This window comes from Taudactylus pleione, unplaced genomic scaffold (assembly GCF_031769625.1).
Source record: "Taudactylus pleione unplaced genomic scaffold, aTauple2 ptg000454l, whole genome shotgun sequence".
Classification (NCBI taxonomy): Eukaryota; Metazoa; Chordata; class Amphibia; order Anura; family Myobatrachidae; genus Taudactylus; species Taudactylus pleione.
The window spans coordinates 11,321,165-11,340,866 of NW_028284856.1; the positions used below are offsets into that span (position 1 = coordinate 11,321,165).

General features: G+C 43.9%; 1 protein-coding gene across 1 annotated transcript in view; it reads left to right on the forward strand.

The window, feature by feature from the left end:
- Nucleotides 1-1,361: 1,361 nt before the first annotated feature.
- The window catches only part of MFHAS1 (multifunctional ROCO family signaling regulator 1), a 104,947-nt gene continuing 86,606 nt past the window's right edge, over nucleotides 1,362-19,702 (forward strand). Inside the window, exon 1 of the mRNA XM_088448389.1 lies at nucleotides 1,362-4,999. Coding sequence (XP_088304515.1) covers nucleotides 2,113-4,999 — 2,887 coding nt within the window. The 5' untranslated portion in view covers nucleotides 1,362-2,112. The remainder of the gene's footprint in view (nucleotides 5,000-19,702) is intronic.

Below are 19,702 nucleotides of genomic sequence, written 5' to 3' on the forward strand. Positions count from 1 at the left end.
TTTTACTCCCACCACAGAACTCTTGTGCACATTTATATATTCCTGGACTTTTATTTACTGCCATTATATGTCTACTCAAGCACTTATTAAAAATTCTAGTTTTATTTTCAAATCTGCTTCTGTGATCGCTCCTGCTACCACCCCGGGTCCACAAACAACCCAGAACATCACACTAACCTAATTCTACCCCCTAACCCTCCCTTAGGGTGCCTAACTCGAACCTCCCCCCCAAGTGCCTAACCCTAACCCCTCTTTAAGTGCCTAAACCTAATCCCCCCTTCTCCGCAGCCTATACCTAACCCCCCCATCCCCTAGCCTAAACCTAACCTCCCGGGGGGGTGCCTAACCCTAAGTCCCCCCGGGAACCCTAAACCTAACCCTCCTCCCCCGCGGCTGTCCGCGCCCAGCTTACCTTCGATTGGTAAGCCGGGTGTCGGGCTCCCGGCGTAGGTATAATGACAGGCGTCGGGATTTCGACGCCTGTCATTACTGCCTTGCCGGGATTAAGCAGTCGGGAAGCCGGTGGTCAGGATAACGTTCGTCGGCTTCCCGACTGCTTCCTGATATATTTCCCCCTGATTAAATAGTAGTGTCCAGTGCTAACCTAATTCCATATAACACAAATATTCCCCCCTGAGCAAGCTCTCAGAATGAGCAAATCCATACTAGGGGTGGCCATTGATCATCGATGGTCTGATGGTGTTTCCACCATCAAATGTGAGGCCAAGGATTAGAAACATCAGTGGCTGGTCACTAATTGTAAGTGCTGGCCCCGCTATGCCCTGAGCTCATGCTCATAACATAGCCTAACCTTCAGAGCCGCAACTAGAATTTTTGGTGCCCTGTGCTGGAACCCCCCCTCCCATCTTTTAAATAGGGACATAAGATAGTGCACCTGAAAAAGGGCCATGGTCTCATGGGGAAGGCCTAGGGATTGAGATAGGAGAGGCCAAGAGATGCTGAGGATAAACGAAGAGGAAGCTACTAAGGGAGAATGACAATAATCAGGAAACCTGTCACGCCGAACAGCGCCCCCTGCCCTGCGGTGCCCTGTCCCACGGCACAGTTCGCACCACCCTAGTTACGGGCCTGCTAACCTTTAATGGCTAACTACTGATGTTGGAAAACTATTGCTCATCGATAGGTTATCACTAACCAATACTCTCTCACGAGTCACACAGGCAGCAGTAGAATCCTGGCAGTGTGACTCAGTAAAGATACAGTTAAATCTTGCTTTATGTGGCCTGAAGAGAAAGTGTAGTTACAGGCACCGACACAAGATGGCGCACACCTCATATACCAAGCATGAAGGCGATTTCTCTCACTCCTGAGCTATTACTCTATCCCAGTCCCCACCCTGTGATGTGAGAGGGAGGAGGAGGGGGGAGAGAAGCAGGTTAGGAGTCATCATCCCCACAGCAGAGAGAACTGGGAACTGACACTACACGGGAGCAGCAGCAGCAGCCACTCCTCCTCCACCACCAAGGACACATCCACTCATTCAGACAGAAGGAAACAGACATCATATACCCACAGACAATAGCCGGGTCCCCTCCCTGTGGGCTGAGGCTGCTGGGAAGGAGCTGCAGTGAGGAAGTTGCATCTTTTTTTTTTATCATCCTGCTCTGCCATTGTTATTATTATTATTATTATTGTGCTATCTGCTGCGCTGGACGTGCCCTGTCACCACTGTCTCCTGCCGGCAGCAGCCTTCTCTTACACCGGGGGGCAGAGAACCATGTGCAGCTGCCCCCCATCAGCATGTAAACTGCCCGGTGTGTGGAGGAGATGCAGCGACGGGGATAAGAAGCATTGCTGGTGCCAGCTACCCCGGCGGCCGCTGCTGCTGTATCTCTCTGCTGCTCCAGCCTCCTCCTCCCCACCGCGGCACTGCCCCCTTCTGCCTCCCCAGCCCTGAGGCGGTGTCACCGGCTGTGGTGCCTGTGCGGCTGCAGCACATTGAGGACCATGTAACAGGCTCTGCTTCTGCCGGCGTTATGTGTGCGGCGCTCCCCTGACCCAGGCTGTGTTTGCCTGCTGCACTCAGCTGAGGGAGTGCCGATGACCCCGGCCCTAGCCATGATGCTGCACCAGCACTGACCTCTCCTGACAATGATGATGATGGCAGCAGCACAGGACGCCTGCAGCACCAGCTGTGACCTGAAGACCGCCAGGCTATGGAGGGACGCAGCTCTGCGCTCCAGGAAACTGCGGAGCAGCCTGCGCCAGCTGACGCTGAGCTGCGGGGAGCAGAACAAGCTCATCCTGCCGGAGGACCTCGGGGACGTGGAGGTGCTGAACCTGGGCAACAACTCCCTGGAGGAGGTGCCCGACGGGCTGCAGAGCCTGTGTGCGGGCAACCTGCACGTCCTCATCCTGCGCAGGAACAAGTTCCTCAGCGTCCCCTCGGCCGTGTACGAGCTGGGCAGGCTGACCGAGCTAGACATGAGCCACAACCAGCTGAGCTGCCTGACCGAGGCGGTGGGGCTGCTGAGCCAGCTGAGGAAGCTCTGCCTGAGCCACAACAAGCTGCAGACCTTGCCCAAGCAGATCGGCTCCCTGCTGCATCTGGAGGAGCTGGACGTCAGCTTCAATCGCATCAGCCACCTGCCGGACACCGTGCAAGCTCTGCCGCGCCTCCGAGCCCTTGACCTGGACCACAACGAGCTTCGCAGCTTCCCTCAGCAGCTGCTGCATCTGCCCGGCCTGGAGGAGCTGGACTTCTCTGGCAACAAGATGCTGGGCAGCACCTGCGGCGGCTCCCTCCCTGACGGCATCCGGGCCATGAGCTCTCTGAAGGTTCTGTGGCTGAGCAGCACAGGCCTCTGCTCCCTGCCCGACTCCTTCTGTCACCTCAGCAACCTGGAGAGCCTCATGCTGGACAACAACCGCCTCTGCTCGCTGGCTGACGGCTTCGGCTCTTTGCAGAAGCTCAGGATGATCAATCTGTCCTCTAACTCCTTCCAGGAATTCCCCGGGATCCTGCTGCAGCTGCGGGAGCTGGAGGAGCTCTACATGAGCAGGAACAGGCTGACTGTGGTGCCAGAGGGCATCTGCAGCCTATTCAGGCTGGTGACTTTGTGGCTGGACAACAACAGGATTAGGTACCTGCCAGACACCATTGTGAAGCTCAGCTTACTGGAAGAGCTGGTCTTGCAGGGAAATCAAATAGCAATTCTCCCTGATGACTTTGGTAAACTCTCCAAAGTCAAAATCTGGAAGATAAAAGACAACCCCCTGATTCAGCCTCCTTATGAGGTGTGTATGAAAGGCATCCCTTACATTGCTGCTTATCAGAAGGAACTTGCCCATTCACAGCCAGCAGTAAAGCCAAGGTTAAAATTAGTCCTCTCAGGGCTGAAGGATGCTGGCAAAACTGTACTAAGACATTGCCTGACTGATGGTTACCAAACCAATCGGACACTGGGAAATACAGGGATTGAGGTCACTAACTGGACTGCTGATGCAGAACGAGGACTTACCTTTATCGTTTATGATTTAGCTGGGGACCAGAGCTACGACATAATCAACCCTTTCTTTCTCTCCCCTGGTGCTCTCTATATCTTAGTAGTTAATTTAAAGTCCTATGTTTCTAAGCATTTTTATACATCTGTGGGATATTTTCTACATTTTATTAGTGCCAAGGTACCACATGCAGTTGTCTGCATAGTAGGGACTCATGCAGATTTATGTGAGGAGAAGGAGATGGAGGAGAAATGCCTTGATATACACCAACAGATATCACAGCAGGAGAAGAAAGATTCAGAGACACTACAAAACCTGGCACAGACTGTTGATGAAGCTCTCAGCCAAGACTACGATATGCGTGCCTCAAACCCTCATGCAGCTTTTTATGGTGTTAATGACAAGAATTTGAGAAGAAGAAAAGCCCAGTTCCAATATTTAATGAACAATCGCCTTCAAATCCTCTCACCTGTCCTATGTGTTAGCTGCAACGATTATTCAAACATTAGGCGCTTGAGGGAAAAGCTGCTTTCTGTGGCCGAACACAGAGAGATTTTCCCAAATTTACACAGAGTTCTTCCAAAATCATGGCAAATGCTGGAGGAATTGCACTTTAAACCTCAGGAGCTCTGGCTCACTTGGTGGGATTCAGCAAGGCTAGGCCTACAGGCAGGGCTAACCGAGGACAGGCTACAGAGTGCCCTGTCTTATTTACATGAGAGTGGCAAGCTGCTTTATTTTGAAGACAATGTGACTCTTAAAGAGTATGTTTTCCATAATCTGACAAAACTGATTGACATTTTGAATGTCTTTTTCCAGAGGGATGCCTCTGTCCTACTGCAGAAACTTATGAGTGACACTAAGGTAGATGAGCTGAGGGCCACACAGTTCCATCATTATGTAGAAGGGTTCCTTCTTCATGGACTTCTGCCCACTCATGTGATTAAATTACTACTTAAACCACATATCAAAACACAACAAGACTTGCAGCTCATCCTTGAACTCTTGGAAAAAATGGGGCTCTGTTATTGTATCAATAAACCAAAACCTAAACCCTTAAATGGGGCAACTGCCTGGTATAAGTTTCCATGCTATGTAAAGAATGAGGTTCCACACGCTGAGGCTTGGATCAATGGTACAAATCTATCAGGACAATCTTTAGCGGTAGAACAGCTTCAGATAGAATACAGCTTTCCCTTTATATTCCCACCTGGCTTGTTTGCCCGCTTTAGTGTCCAGATTAATAGTCACATAGTTCATCGCTCAGATGGTAAATTTCAGATCTTTGCGTACAGAGGAAAAGTGCCAGTTGTGGTGAGCTTTCGACCTTCAAAAGGAGCCTTACAGCCAGACATTTTATCTATTGCCAGCCATGCCTCACTGCCTAACATATGGACTGCATGGCAGGCAATAACTCCCTTGGTTGAAGAACTGAATGCACTATTACAGGAATGGCCAGGCCTTTACTACACAGTACATGTTCTATGCTCCAAGTGCCTTAAGAGGGGATCACCCAACCCACATACCTTTCCAGGTAAGATATTTATATTTTAAATAGGCTACATGTCAAACAGAGCTTTATTTTTTGTTCTCTGAGTTTTGTTGATCTTACAAATCAATATGCATATCTGTAGAGCAGGGATGGGGAACCTCAGGCCCGGGGACCGTATAAGGCCAGCGGAATCATATGGTCTGGTCCTCTGAGCTTTTTTCTGCTAGCCTCATCTGGGTAGCAGGGTGCCTAGAATGGCACCCTGCAGCCAGAATCAATGCAGCAGTGCCACCTGGAGCATCCTTAGACTGCTTCTGATGGTCACACTGCTGCCCTTACATCTCGCCAGACCATCCTCAGAATGCTCTGGGCATTGCTGTAATCACTGGCTATTGTGGCCCTACCCCGTCTGACATCACACAGAGGGGGCGTAGCCTGAACCAGGCCCACAAATAATGTTTTATATATATATATATATATATATATATATATATATATATATATATATAATCTATCCAAATGGCCCTTGGCAGAAAAAAGGTTCCCCACCCCTGCTGTAGAGGCTATACGTGCATACCAATCATTTTAAAATTTGTGCTTCAAAGGTGAGACTTTTACTTTCTAAAGGCAATTTGAAGTCCTTTTGACAATGCGGCTTTAATGTGATTTAAACCTTTATGGCAATTATTGAATGCTGTTTTTTTTTTTTAACTGGTTACTATGGGGCCCATGTATCAATAAGTATTTGCAGCTTATTCCCCGAAAACACCTGTTTTTGGAGGGTAAGGTGCAAATGTATGACGCAGGTATTGCAGTAGATATTTGATACCTGCTGCGGTCCCTCCATTCCCTCCGGCAACTGCAACCCCTATGGGTTTCTATGGGGGATGCGATGCTGCCATATTTACCAACCTCTGGAAAGCGATGCATTCCGGAGATTGGCTACCGCTATCTGAAGATGGCTGTAGCCTATGGGCTACACATCGTATAATTTAGCCGGGTGAGGATTCTATAGGAATCCTCCCCTGGCAATGACCGTGGCGCATGTGTGGTCAGTAGACTTATCTCACATCAAGCTTTGACACATATGCCCCTAAGTGCACTATACAGGCATGTGAGGTCCCATGCCTATTTTTTGCAACTGCAGTTGGTATCATGGGAACGTTCATGAATTTTCCAAGGTGGTGACATCTACAAAAAGGTGTTGTTTAGTCTGGTGTATTCCTTGTAGAGTATGGTAAAGGGCAGAGAGGGTGCTATTACAGTGGTGTTCCCTGCTTTGTAGGTAGGCACACCACCTTTTTCTTACTTGAATCAAGTTACTGTACTTTTAGTAGGATGCATGTTATACCATATAGTTCTGCAGAAAATAACATATTTAGGTGTACTCCAACTAATATAATAAGTTTTAAACACACAAACATGACCCATGTGATGAAAACAGTCCCAATTTCCCCCTGCTTTAGGGGTTTATGCACTGATAATCGCGGAACTGCCATGGTTATTAAGGATTAATATCACAGGGCATATTTATATATTTTTTAATGAAAATATCCCAGCTATGTACACGGGGAACACAAAGGCACAACGGTTGCGGTAAGCACTGTCCCTGCAAGTTATATCTCCGGCAAATTGTAGAAATCTTTCGTGTTTGTGAAAGACTTCTCCGGGGAAGAGCTTACACTGCGCATACAGTCAGTGGCTCTTATTCATAGCGTGCACTGCTGAACACAGATTCCTGATGATCTGGAATCTGCGCAGGTCCCCGACCCATACTGTGCAGTACAGGTCTTGCATAATCGCGCACAGATCGGCAGCAGACTGTCAGTGATTGACAGTCTGCTGCTGTTTGTGTGTGGGAGGGGGCGGCGGCTGCGTCCGTTTCCTGAAATGGAGACGTGACGCCGCTGTTGGGGTGGAGGGAAGAGGCCAGGATTTTATCGGCTGACGGAGGTTTCCTGGCCTTTCTCTCATCTACAGCGGCAAGCTTTCGTGACCCGATGGGTCACTTAGCCAGCCGATGTTCCCGGGATTATCCGATGCTGCGTTGTACAACGCAGCTCGGATAAGTATTGCAGCAGAAGACATGATGTCTCCTGTGCATTACCATATCTGCAAGGACGGAAATGCAAAGCTGCTTGCGTGCAGCTTTGCAATTCCGTTCAGTACTGAATCAGGCCCAGTGTCCACTTCCGGAGCTGGCTAGAGGCTGCGAGAGGGAGATCGAAAGATCTTTCTCCTGCTCCTGGAGCCTCCATAGGCTTAGAGCAGTTTACACTATCTGAAGATGGTGTAAACTACCGGGGACAAACTTCGAAAAGCTTCGCTTTTTGGAGTTTGGTACACAGGGGTCAGATCGTAGTCCCCATTAATAATAATGGGTACTGTGATCTGAAGTGCTTATTAGCACTTTGCCTGAGTTTTCTGTGAAATCTCCTGCATTGTTCCATTAGTACATGGGTACAGTACATAAAATGATACAGAAACTGCAGTTTCTACATAGTTTTACGTAAAAAACAGCTTGATACATAGGCCCCTTAGTGAGAAGAACAGACAATCAGCAAAGTGGTCTGAAAGGGTTGGACTTTGAGGTGCTATTTTTGCTGTTTCCACAATTGTGAGGTGGGCATGCACTTTGAATAGCTCTAGGTAGAAAAGTAACATGATTGTACACGTAAAGAAATGTAGGGCTTCCACACGTTTTGCAGTATGGGAACATAAGAACAGCTGCAACTTGTCTCTTTAATAGCATCTCTAGAATGTATTTCCATTTCCCTCTGAAGTCATTGACACTGGGATATTGTTTCCAAACTACATAATTTCATTAAACATAGTTACAGTGAACTGCATAATATTTATTTTGGGTATCTTTGCTTTAATCAGCTGATGAGGATGTTGATTATGTGACAAGTTGTGTGATGCTGTTCGCACATGGGGCCTGATTCAGACCCAGACGCTAAGTTGCCCTCGCTTGCTCTGAGCGATGGTCGCCCGTCTGTGCATGCGTATAAGTCGCAGTGCGCGTGCGCAAACTAGTACGAGCAATCGGATTTTGCTCGCTCGTCCTGAAAAGACTGCCCAGTGGAATGAGTGACTGCGCAGTTTGTGGGTGGTAACAGGGGAAGGTGCTTGTGAACGGGGGAGTGGTGCTGCGAACGCAGGTGTGTATGACTGTCAGAACGGAGTTTAATGGGTGTGCATAATTAGCAAAGTAGCGTCATTGAACACGTCACTTGGTTGTTTTTTACCCTGAACTGCTCGCAGTGCTTGCGGAAGGTTAAGGTCTACCTCAAGCGCTGCGAGCAGCTCCGATGGCTCTCTATGTTACCGATTAATCCTTCAAATACCGGAGATGACGTGTGTTGCGAGTGGCAAGGGGGCATCTTTATACACTAGCGAGCGCTTATTGCCGGGGCTCGCTAAGACATAGAGAGGGTCTTTACGAGACGCAGTGCGAGTTTTTAATTTAAATAGCCGGCCACTTTTTGCCAGCGAGCGGCCGCAATTTGCGAGCGTGTCTGAATCAGGCCCATGGTCAGTTATAGCTGCAATTTCAGCCTGATCTAAAATCCCTAGTACAGTTTCCCAATAGCTGGTACATGACAATATCAGTGCTTGTCCATTTCATGGCCTATAGAAGGGTTTATACCAGTGGTTCCCAAACTTTTTTGAATCACATTGCCCTAGAGTATCAGTATTGTTTTCACGGCACCCCTAAGCCAAAATTCAGAAAAAATGTAGTAAAGTGAAGTAAATTGTGCTACCTATCATCAGGTTGTTATGTGGTGGTGGACAGGTTTGCACTTCTGTTTGTCCATTTACATTACATTGTCAATAAATAATTTGATTTGGTGCTGGACCACCAACCTGAGGCACCCTACAAGTGTCCCGAGGCACCCCAGGGTACCACGGCGCACAGTTAGGGAACCACTGGTTTATACAATGAGAATCTGCGATATAAACATTGTAGCTTCTCGCTGATAATCCTCCTCTCATAATCCTGCAGCCATTTTAAAATGCCAAACAAAATATGGAGGGTAGCTGTAATCTAATCCTGTGTGATAGTATATGCTTGCTATTACTGTTTAAGTTCCCCTAATCAGAGTAAATGTATAACAAGGCACTCCATATGCATGTAATGCTTTATAACGACCCCTCATGATCATTGAAGTTGTTTAATTAGTTCCTAATAAAAAGAATGTTTTGAGCTATATTTAAACTTTTTATTCTCAGGTACACTTTGGTTTACAGATATCATAGGTATTGTATGTTTACCATCAGTTGTAAAGTACACATATTTAGTATCTGTAGAAGTGGCATGCATTTCTAATTGTGTAAAAAGAACTATTGGAAATTACTGACTGTTTTGCCTTTTTTCCATTGAAGGGGACTGATTCTGTGTTGGGATCAAAACAAAAATAGCATCTGGAACAAACCAGGGTGCAAATACATTTTTTAATGCAGGATACGTACTGGCTGCTATTGCATGTAGCCCACAAATGCTGGACAGCTTTGAGTTTGGACACACCACTCGCAAATATAAACCTCTCTGCACATTTTAAATCTGTCCCACCTGCAACGCAGCTTGGTTTTACTTTGGTCCCCACTCAGAATCAGCCAAAGATAAGCATTAGCTAAATATATTTATTTAAATAAGCAACGACTGAGAAGCTGTATATGTCAAAGTAAAAATTTTATTCCCAGTGAAATACCCCGACATTCGCAAATTATCATTTTGTCTGGTCAATGAGGAGGTGAAAACCGTTCAGTCCTGAAGAGGTAAACTACTTGTAAATCAAATAGCTTTAAAATCTAATTATTAAAACGCTAGTTCTTTGGTTCAGGGATATTTAATACTGAATTAGTAATCTGTTGCACAGTTTTGGTTGCTGTCAGCCCCTTTATGCAGATAAGAGTAATGAGACCGTTCCAGCAGATTTTGTGAAAGTGGATAAAATAGTGATTCTAAAAGCTGATGTTTGTTTTTTCACAACTCTAGCAAGATACCTCCTTATGTGACATTGTGAAGACACCAGTGCTGTTTTGTGTGTGATTTACCAATTTTAGTTTTTTTTTTTTTAAGTTTCCAGTTTTAAATATAACATTTTTTGTATTCTTTGCACAATGTTACAACCTGTCTAGAATTGCACTTTACTAAACTAATGAATGAATGAAGTATTTCTGAGTTCCACAGATACGAGAACAAAACTGTACAGTATTACAGTGCTCATCGTGAGCCTCATTCCTACATGGATGATTTACTGCACAGCTGAAGACTAAACACTTTCTGGCTCTGGCATCAGGCCTTCCAGATTCCTTAAATAACTTGGTGCTAGATTAAAGTCAGCTCCATAGTACACGCCATAGCTGCACACATCATACATGTTATACTTTCCTAAATCATCGGTGCGTTTTTCAAAAACTTTTATCATTCTCTAAACTGGATTCTGCAAAAACATTCCTTTTAAAAAAAAAAAAAAAACGTTTAGCTAGGTACAGAGTGAGACAGTTGTATTTCTGCTGGGGCTGGTTTGGCACTTGTGACCTTGGCTAGTTACCTTAGCACACGAGGATACTTGATCATATACAGAACTCACATTCCAGGCTCTCAGGGCAGTTATTCTGTTCTGTGTTTTACAAATCTGCATGCAGGGTTCATTCTAAAGAATTGTTTGAAATGAAATTATCTTGTGGGTTTATGGCTACAATTATGTGTAAACAACACTTTGTGTTTCTGGAGCACTGTTGATCTTACGATAATACTGAAAAGCTCTCCGATGAATAGACTTTTTAGTTTGACTAGTAGAGCACAAAGAAATTCCTGCTCATGATTCTTTTGAATGTTTGAAAATGCTTCCAGGAGAAAATGTAAAGTGGACCTGTCACTCAGCATTGTCATGAGCTCACGTGTAATGGGTCAGTTATTTGTTTTAAATATAGTAATGGTTATTTTCAATGTAACCAGTGTGTGCTTATAATGTACTGTACATGTAACAGGCTCAGTGAATGTGTCATTTAAAGCATTATCGGTTGTCTGCTTCAGCTTATTGTTCTTGAAGCCTCATTTGTGCATCTCTTGAGAGCAATCATTTAATTCTCTAAAATTCAGGGATAACAACTATATCAGGCCAACTGCAGATATCTTCTTTCCAAAGGTTTGATAGTTTTTATGGAAAAGTATGATTGCCTAATCTGATATATAGCATGGTGTGGTATGATTATGGCCCAAGCAACCTTATAGTAGGTACTTCTTCCATTTGTTTCAATGTGTCTGAGCCAGAAGCAGGGAGCATAGGTGAAACACTTCCCAACCCTTACCAGAATGGACCATACGGGAGTGGAGCCCCATTATAGACTAACCGCTTCCCAACCTTTACCACATGGGACCAAGCGAGAGGGGAGCCCCATTATAGGCTAACAACTTGCCAACTCCTATCAGATAGGACCATGCAAGAGGGGAGCCCCATTATAGACTAACCAATTCCCAACCCTTGCCAGATAGAACCATGCTAGAGGGGAGCCCCATTGTTGACTAACAATTTCCCAATCCTTACCAGATGAGACCATGGGCGAGTGGAGCCCCATTATTAACACAGCTATGACATACAGGATATATCGGAATAAGGTACACAGAGTTTCCAAGTTTTGAAGAGTTAAAAAAATGAATAGAATATTGAAAGCAAGTGAAGCAAAACCTTCGTATGTACATGCCCCATTCCTTTTCATGATTTTTTTTCTCATGATTATTTATTTGTAAGCAATAATTTGACTTTAATTAAGGAATAAATCACTTTATATCAACAGATTTCAATATTACTGAAACCAAAACAGTGTTTTTAAATCTAAAGATGAGTGTACAGTGTGGCAGAACAGTATGTTTTGTAAAGGTGTGACGCGCCGGTGATGTGATGCAGTCTTCAAGTTCCACTTCTGCTTCACCATTCTGCATTGTAAATGAGCATTTTTGTACAATTTGTTTGCTAGTAGAGCTGGTATGATGGAGGTCAGTTACTTCTGCTTTGTGGTGTCGTTGGGTTAGGACTGACAAGATGTAATGGCAAATTCAGCTGGCATACTGTGCAATTCCTTGCAGCCAAATGAGGAATGAGGCAAATAATTTGTGTAACAGCTTGGAAAATGTTGCTCATTCCTATACAATACCTTAATGTGCCTGAGTACTGGGGAAACCAGTAACAATATATTGCAGAAAATTCAGATGAGTGTAATGTGTTACTTTAAACGCTCTTTTAAAAGGTTGGAATGCTTGTAACTTGTAGAATATATTATAAACTGCTACTAAAGATATAATCATTGACATGCTCTCCTTTTTCAGACCTAAATTGATTTTATATAACACTAGACGGTCCTTTTTAATTACATACCAAAAAAAATGAGCAAATGTGTTAGATGGATCCGTGTTTACTGTGTGAAATCTGTTACAGTAATAGAAACAGGAATAAAATGACTCGCGCTGTTGTACACTCTGCCTGATTTCTATAACAATGGCTACAAGTAACTGATGACTAAAAGTTATTGTGTAGTTAAATACTGTAATTTTATGTGGTGTCTGTATTATATGCTGAGACCTTTTTGAGACATTGATGACTGCTGAACTTATGGGCCTCATTGAGAGATGTACACAAAACCGATGGCTTGCATACATCTTGGATAGTGGGGCTCCTGCACATGCAACTGACCTGATCTGGGCATGTGCAGAACGGGTCCTACAGTGTCCCCTGAGCCGCAGCCTGATTGACAGGCTGTGGCCGTTTGGGGCGGGGCCAGGGTTTGCGTATTCCAACAAAGACTTCCTGGCCTTGGCTACGGAGCTGCGAGGGCCAATCTTTGTAACCTCAGGGTTACTCAGATGGTCGATCTTGCAGATGATCCAACGCTGCGTTCTAGGATACATCACTTGGCTCTGCAATGTTATCATATGATGTCTTTTCTCCTCAGATGCCTCTTGCTGCATTAGCATATTTTGACATTGCTGTTGCGTCAAATGAAAAGTTAATAAACAGATCAAATTCATACAAGGTTGATGGAGGTGGAGACAGGGAAAAGGAAACAGAGGTCCCTCTTACTAAGTGCTTACCTGTAGTGGAGGCACTGCCTATACTAGTGTCTTTCCATGGAGTTTGCTATAGCAGGTGAATTCCAGCTGTTTCACAACACTATTACAGCCAAGAAGGCCTGCAGGTATATTACCCTTCGCCTACCCTCCCTCCCTCATTAATCATGTTATTTAGAGTCAATGAGCTAGCACAAAGGGACAACCTCATGATATCTATTAAGGCCACTAATATACCCTGTCCAGCCTTATTGGTTTCACCCAGATTCTCACATATCATTTATTTGTTTCAGTTGTTTGAAGAAGAATCTGACCACATTAAACAGTGCCTGTTTTCAGAATATCACTGAGTGACAGAATGACAAACATATGAAAGATCATGTTTCCTTGAAATGAAGTACAAAATGGAGTGAGATTGTTGTGGACTTGAATATACATGTTAGTGTTGCAAGTCATAATGAGATTTCTGTATAGTTATTATTCTGTACTATTTGCTTATTTTCTGCTTTTGACTATCTTAAATGGTGACTCGTGAAACACTACTAATGTTCTGTAAATAATAGTTATAATTCCCATAAAAGAACAAAAACAAAGCAAAAATATTACATCTTTACTCAGTAAAACAAACTGATAATTCAGATGAGACGACTTCTGCTTTAATTGGTTGAGCCATTCTACAATGGTTTTTCCATATTTGCCCAGCCAGTATTTATCATACACTTAGTTCCATACTTCCTGAAGAGATACTGAATATCTATGAATTGCTCCTAAACTGAATACATAAAATATTTCTACATACTGTGCAGCCAAAAACAGGAACGGAATGGGAAAATATTCCATATTAGTGTTTGCTGTATATACTGCACTTAAAAAATAAATAATGTAGAAGAGCTATTTGATTCTTAGTAAATAGCAAGGTATTGCTTGCTTTTATATATACTCCTGTTGAGGTCTGAAAGTTAGTATTACATCTGAGAAAGAAAATTCTCTGTTTCCAGTTGCACCCTCTACAACCCTGATCTCATTAATGCTTCTTTATATTGCACCAGTGTGCTCCTATCTGGGTACACACCTACTTGCTTGTCTTTGGAAAAGCACTGTAATATCAGTCTGCACCTGCATGATTGGCAGATAATTAAGAAAATGTACACAGCGGAAACAGTGAAGTTTAGGGGCGTAACTACAGTGAGTGTATAGGGTGCCATTGCTATGTGTCCCAGACTGTCTCCAGGGCCTGACTCTCTGCACCAATCTATAAACAGGAACTACGATTACTGCAGCTGAGCTGAACTGCTGACTGATCGGACCCAGTAAATTACACACATTTTTCAGGTCAGTTCTGGAACCATCCCCCATCTCTACATTGGCTGTGCGCAGGCAGTGAACAAAATGGTGCAATCAGACTTGTTGCACATGTGCGGTAGCTCCTCAGAGATCTCATCATCCGAGCTCTTGCTATCTCGCTCCCTCTCTATATACCTCTCACGCCTCTCCCAGAGGCTATATACCTCTCACACCTCTCTCAGGGGCTATATACCTCACACCTCTCCCAGGAGGCACATATAGAAACCATTGTAATTCCTACACCATTTACCTGATTTGGATGTAATTACCCTCAAATTAAATCTGAAAGTCTGCAGTTAAAGCACATCTTGTTTGTTTCATTTCAAAGCCATTGTGGTGGTGAATAGAGGCCAAAATATGAAAATTCTGTCAATGTCCCAATATTTATGCACCTGACTGTACCTCTCACACCTCTCCCAGAGGCTATATGCCTCTCACACCTCTCCCAGGGGCTATATACCTCTCACACCTCTCCCAGAGACTATATACCTCTCACACTTCTCCCAGGGGCTATATACCTCTCACACCTCTCCCAGGGGTTATATACCTCTCACACCTCTCCCAGAGGCTATATACCTCTCACTTCTCTTCCGGAGCTTCCTTTCGATCAGAAAGATGGGATAAGAATCAAGGTGCATACATACTTACTGATATTTTTAACAATTGCCTGGTTCTCAGGGATTGGAACGACAAATCATTAAAATCGTTAAGTGTGTACACACTGTCGTGCAGTGCGCACTCCCGTGGGGTCGTCAGCCGCATCGTCAGGTCAGCCCCACATGCAGGCCGATTCGGCTGACGACCCCATGCAGCGGGATGTGGCAGGGGCTGATCTGACGGGTACCCGAACGTCTAGTGTGAACCGGCTGCCCGATATCTCGGCCTATCGACGGGGGGATCACCGGTCACATTGCTGGGCACAAACGTCATTTAGTGTGTACCCAGCTTCAGAGCTTGAAGTTCCGGGCTGATGCATTGTATCACATTCTATATCCCCAGCATACAGACTATACCTGTGTCACATGCACTCAGTGATGAAGGTTCCAGAACTTTAATTTTTTCTCTGCTATTTAAAATGCAAAATGTCCCAAATAATAAGTGTACTAACTGGCTGCCACATCAGCCTGGATTCCATTACAGCTACTAAAGTAAGTTTTATTCACTAGTGGTTTTCTGTTTAATGTGTGGAATAATGGAGATTTGAATTTGTGTCTATTCATTTTTATATTAGTCTTTTTTTCTGTGTTCTATTTGTTTTGAGGAAGAGGATTTCCTCATGAAGAGACAGCTTTGATAAACATATTGGGTATGTCCCCAATTTATTTAACTCATTTGATATTTTAGCACCTGTATGTTTTAAATTTCCCTCTATCACAGGCAGTCAACAAAGAGCGTAGCAAGTCACTGGGAGCACTGTGTGGTATAATCTGAGCTGGGGGCACGATAATATGGCATACTGTGAGCTGGGGACACTACATTAAGGCATAATGTGAGCTGGGGGCAGTGTGCTATAATGTGAGCAGGGGACACTACAATAAGGCATAATGTGAGCTGGGGACACTACATTATGGCATAATGTGAGCTGGGGCACTGTATGGTATAATGTGAATGAAGGCACTACTTAGGGGGTGTCATGGCCAGGGTTTCTCGGCATGGTGGTCACCGGGTATTACCTGTGAGGTCATTGTGGTGAGGGGTGTCTGGCAGCGGTGCTGGTGTTTGGCGAGGGGCATTGGCTGTGCGTGGTTCTGTGCGGGCACATTGTCACTAGGCCTGGTGAGGCCTGGCGGTGATTCCGTTCCGTTTGGCATGGGCGCCGCCATCTTGCCTGCGGCCATGTGATTCAAGCTGTCCAATCCTGGTGGGTCATGTGTTCTTTCCAGCCAGTCACAGTGCGGCATTGGGTATTTAGGACGGTCCAGAGCCTTCCTTCTTTGCCAGTGCAACGTGTTTCTCAGCTGTGGCTGAGAGAGAGTACCTGTGCCTTACCTGCCTCCTTGGAAGCGCTACTTAGCCTGAACCTTGCCTGCTCCAACCTGCTGGACTTACCCTGCACCCTCCATTTACCTTTCCCATGCCTGAGTACCTGAGTACCTGAACCTGCTGTTTCCCTGCACCTTGCCTCCATTTACACCCAGCTGGACATTATTACCTCTGCCTGCATTCTGTTACAGCTCACCATACCTGCATACTAGACTGTTCCTGCCTGTCACTATCTGGATATTCTCCCATTTACCTCACTACAGTTATCAAGTGCACTTTAGTGCTATATCTGGACTTTTTCATTTGCCATTCCCATGTCTTCTAAGTCACTTATTAAAAACTCCACTTTTTCATTTAAATCTGCTTCTGTGTCTTTTCCTATCACCACCCCGGGTCCACAACAAAATCAGAACCTCACAGGGGGATAGAATAAACAACCACTGAGAAGAGAGGTGTCTCTCCTAGAAGCATAGCAAAAGGGGCCCCTCAAAATGTTGTCATGGGCCCACAAAGTTCTAGTTATGTGAGCTGTCAACTTGCATCCACCTTTCACTAATATAAGCATTCACATTTTCCTCCTAAAATGCTAATCTTTGTACTCATTTGTGGCTTAAGTTAATCATCAGAGTTAAGGTGCTGTGTTTATCACATAACATCACTTTTGTGTTTAAATAGTTTTATTATATTGCTCTGTGTGCAGTGATGATTGTGGTTTTCCACTAAAGTGCAACTGAAAGTTGCAAAATTAGTTTAATTGAAAGTTTTGTGACCACCTGGAGGATTCAAGTCCTTGTGTTCGGAGGAACGCCTTCCTTAATGAACCTTCTCCACATTGCAGAACATTGAAACCAATGTTTATAATAAGTACTAAAAGCACACATGGGGGATATTCAAGTTAGGCTGCGAAAAGCCGTTATTGGCGATAAATTATCGCCAATGACATTATTTTCACCTGCTTCAATTATCCCTGCATTCAATTTCAAAGGCTTTTTTCGCCGGTACGAAAAGTTTTTGTTAAAAATCGGGCTATACACGGGTTATACATGGCAAAAAAAAGTGCAGAATCGGGATTTAAGGGTACAGGCTTAAAAAAAATTAGCCTGCAGCCCTGGGAGGGTCCCCTAAAGTAATCTGTGTCAAAATGTTTTTTAAAAAAACATCAGGACACCCCAAAAAATGTACTTTAATTTTGGGGTGAAAAAAATATTAGGGAACAAAGTTTTAAACTAGCAAAATGTATTCACGGGGGGTTCCCAAGTATGCGGCAGGTGTTTTCTAGAATGCAGGTGGTAGCGGCAGGTGCATTTTGAAGAATTTAAAAAAATTACTTTAGGGACTTAAAAATATTCTTGCACCCATTTTCATGTACCCCAAATTTGATGGGACAAGTTATTTTTTCCCCACAAAAAAACAAGTGCCATTCTTCACCCCTTCTTCTAAAGCCGCATTTATGCACCCCGACTACCTTCAGCAGCCCAAATCGGGGGTACCCTTAGTGATCCCCCCCATGTCAGGACATCTTTAGGGGGGTGACGGGAAGATTTCCCGAAAATTGAATGGACTTTTCGATACTTACCTTTCCGCCGGGTCCCGTTTTAGCCGGATCCTAATTGAATACTGGGATAAGCGGGCACGCGCCCGATACTTTATCCCAGAAAAAAACATCGATGAGGGCGAAAAGTCCGACCTCTGACTTTTTGTCCCATATTGAATACGGGCCTAAACTGAGAAGAGTGATATGGGGACACATGCATACAAGGAGGCATTACATTGACAGGCTCTTAAACACATACAGGTTGAGTCTCCCATATCCAAATATTCCGAAATACGGAATATTTTTAGCATGACTGAGAAAGTGAAACCTTTGCTTTCTGATGGTTCAATGTACACAAACTTTGTTTAAAGCACAAATTATTAAAAAATATGGTATAAAATAACCTTCAGGCTGTGTGTATAAGGTATATATGAAACATAAATGAATTTCATGTATGTACACAAACTTTTTTTGATGCACAAAATTATGAAAAATATAGTATAAAATGACCTTCAGGCTATGTGTATAAGGTGTATATAATACATAAATGCTTACTGTGTTTAGATTTGGGTCCCATTCCCAAGATATTTAATTATTTTATGCAAATATTCCAAAATACGGAATATTCAGATATCCAAAATACCCCTGGTCCCAAGCATTTTGGATATGGGAGACTCAACCTGTATAAGGAAAGTAGAAGTTTTAATTAATAGGTACTTTTAGTAGCAATATATCCAAGCTGGGAAAACAATTTAATTGTCACAATTAGTAAGGTACATATTTCCGTGCCTTGACAGAATATTTCAAATTAACTGTACACAAGCTGGGTGCAGACTAAAATAATGGAATACTTTGAATTCTGTTTATATTATTCATTTATTTTTAAAAACTATTGAGCAATTTCTCCCCAGCAGCCAAAATCCGATCAATATTTCCCTACTTTACTAAGGAAACTGCCCGCACATAATAAATGTTCTGTCCTCTTTCTGAGACAAAGTGACTCCTCTTTCAAGGGTAACCACTTTAAATTATGTATGTTTGCATTAGATCTGTTTTAGCTATTTTGCATATATGTTTTGTATATGTTTACCCTCCAAAAAAATTGAATATAGATTATTTGTAACATTTATTTTATTTCTATGAACTTAGGGCCTGATTCAAAGTTGGGAATAGAGTGAAAGATAGCACTTAACTGTGTACCTGGGCAAACCATGTTACAATGCAAGGGGTGTAAATAATAATTTTTTTTTGCATTTAGGGTAAATACTGGCTGCTTTCGCATGTAGCTCGCAAATACTGCACAGCTTTATTATTACTCTACAATTTAGATGTCAGTTTGGACACCTCCCTCCCAAATCTAAATCTATCTGCACATTTTAAAATTGCCCCACCTGCAGTGCAGCACGGTTTCACAAAGATGATCAGTTGAGAGAGATATCTCTATTTCCAAAGCTGAATCAGGCCCTTAGTCATTACTTGGTTTTGCTTTTGTCGTGTAAAATGTGCATATGAAGGGGTTGTGTTATTAGGATACCACGAAAGGGCAGATTCAATTAGCCAGTCGTTTCGTATGTAAAGTTGCATGTTAAGGATTTGCTCATATTGTGCACATATTTGAGAATAAAATTGGAACAGCTTGCACAATTTAATCACAAAACTCCACATGCAAACATCACCAGTGTGCACTATATGTCCATTCCAAAAATGTGTAAAATAAGATAGCAAGCAGTGGCGTAACCAGGAGGGGTTGGCCGGGGCTCGTGCCCTGGGCATCGGCAGCGCGGGGGGGGGGGGGGGGGGGCGGGGCGCCGCC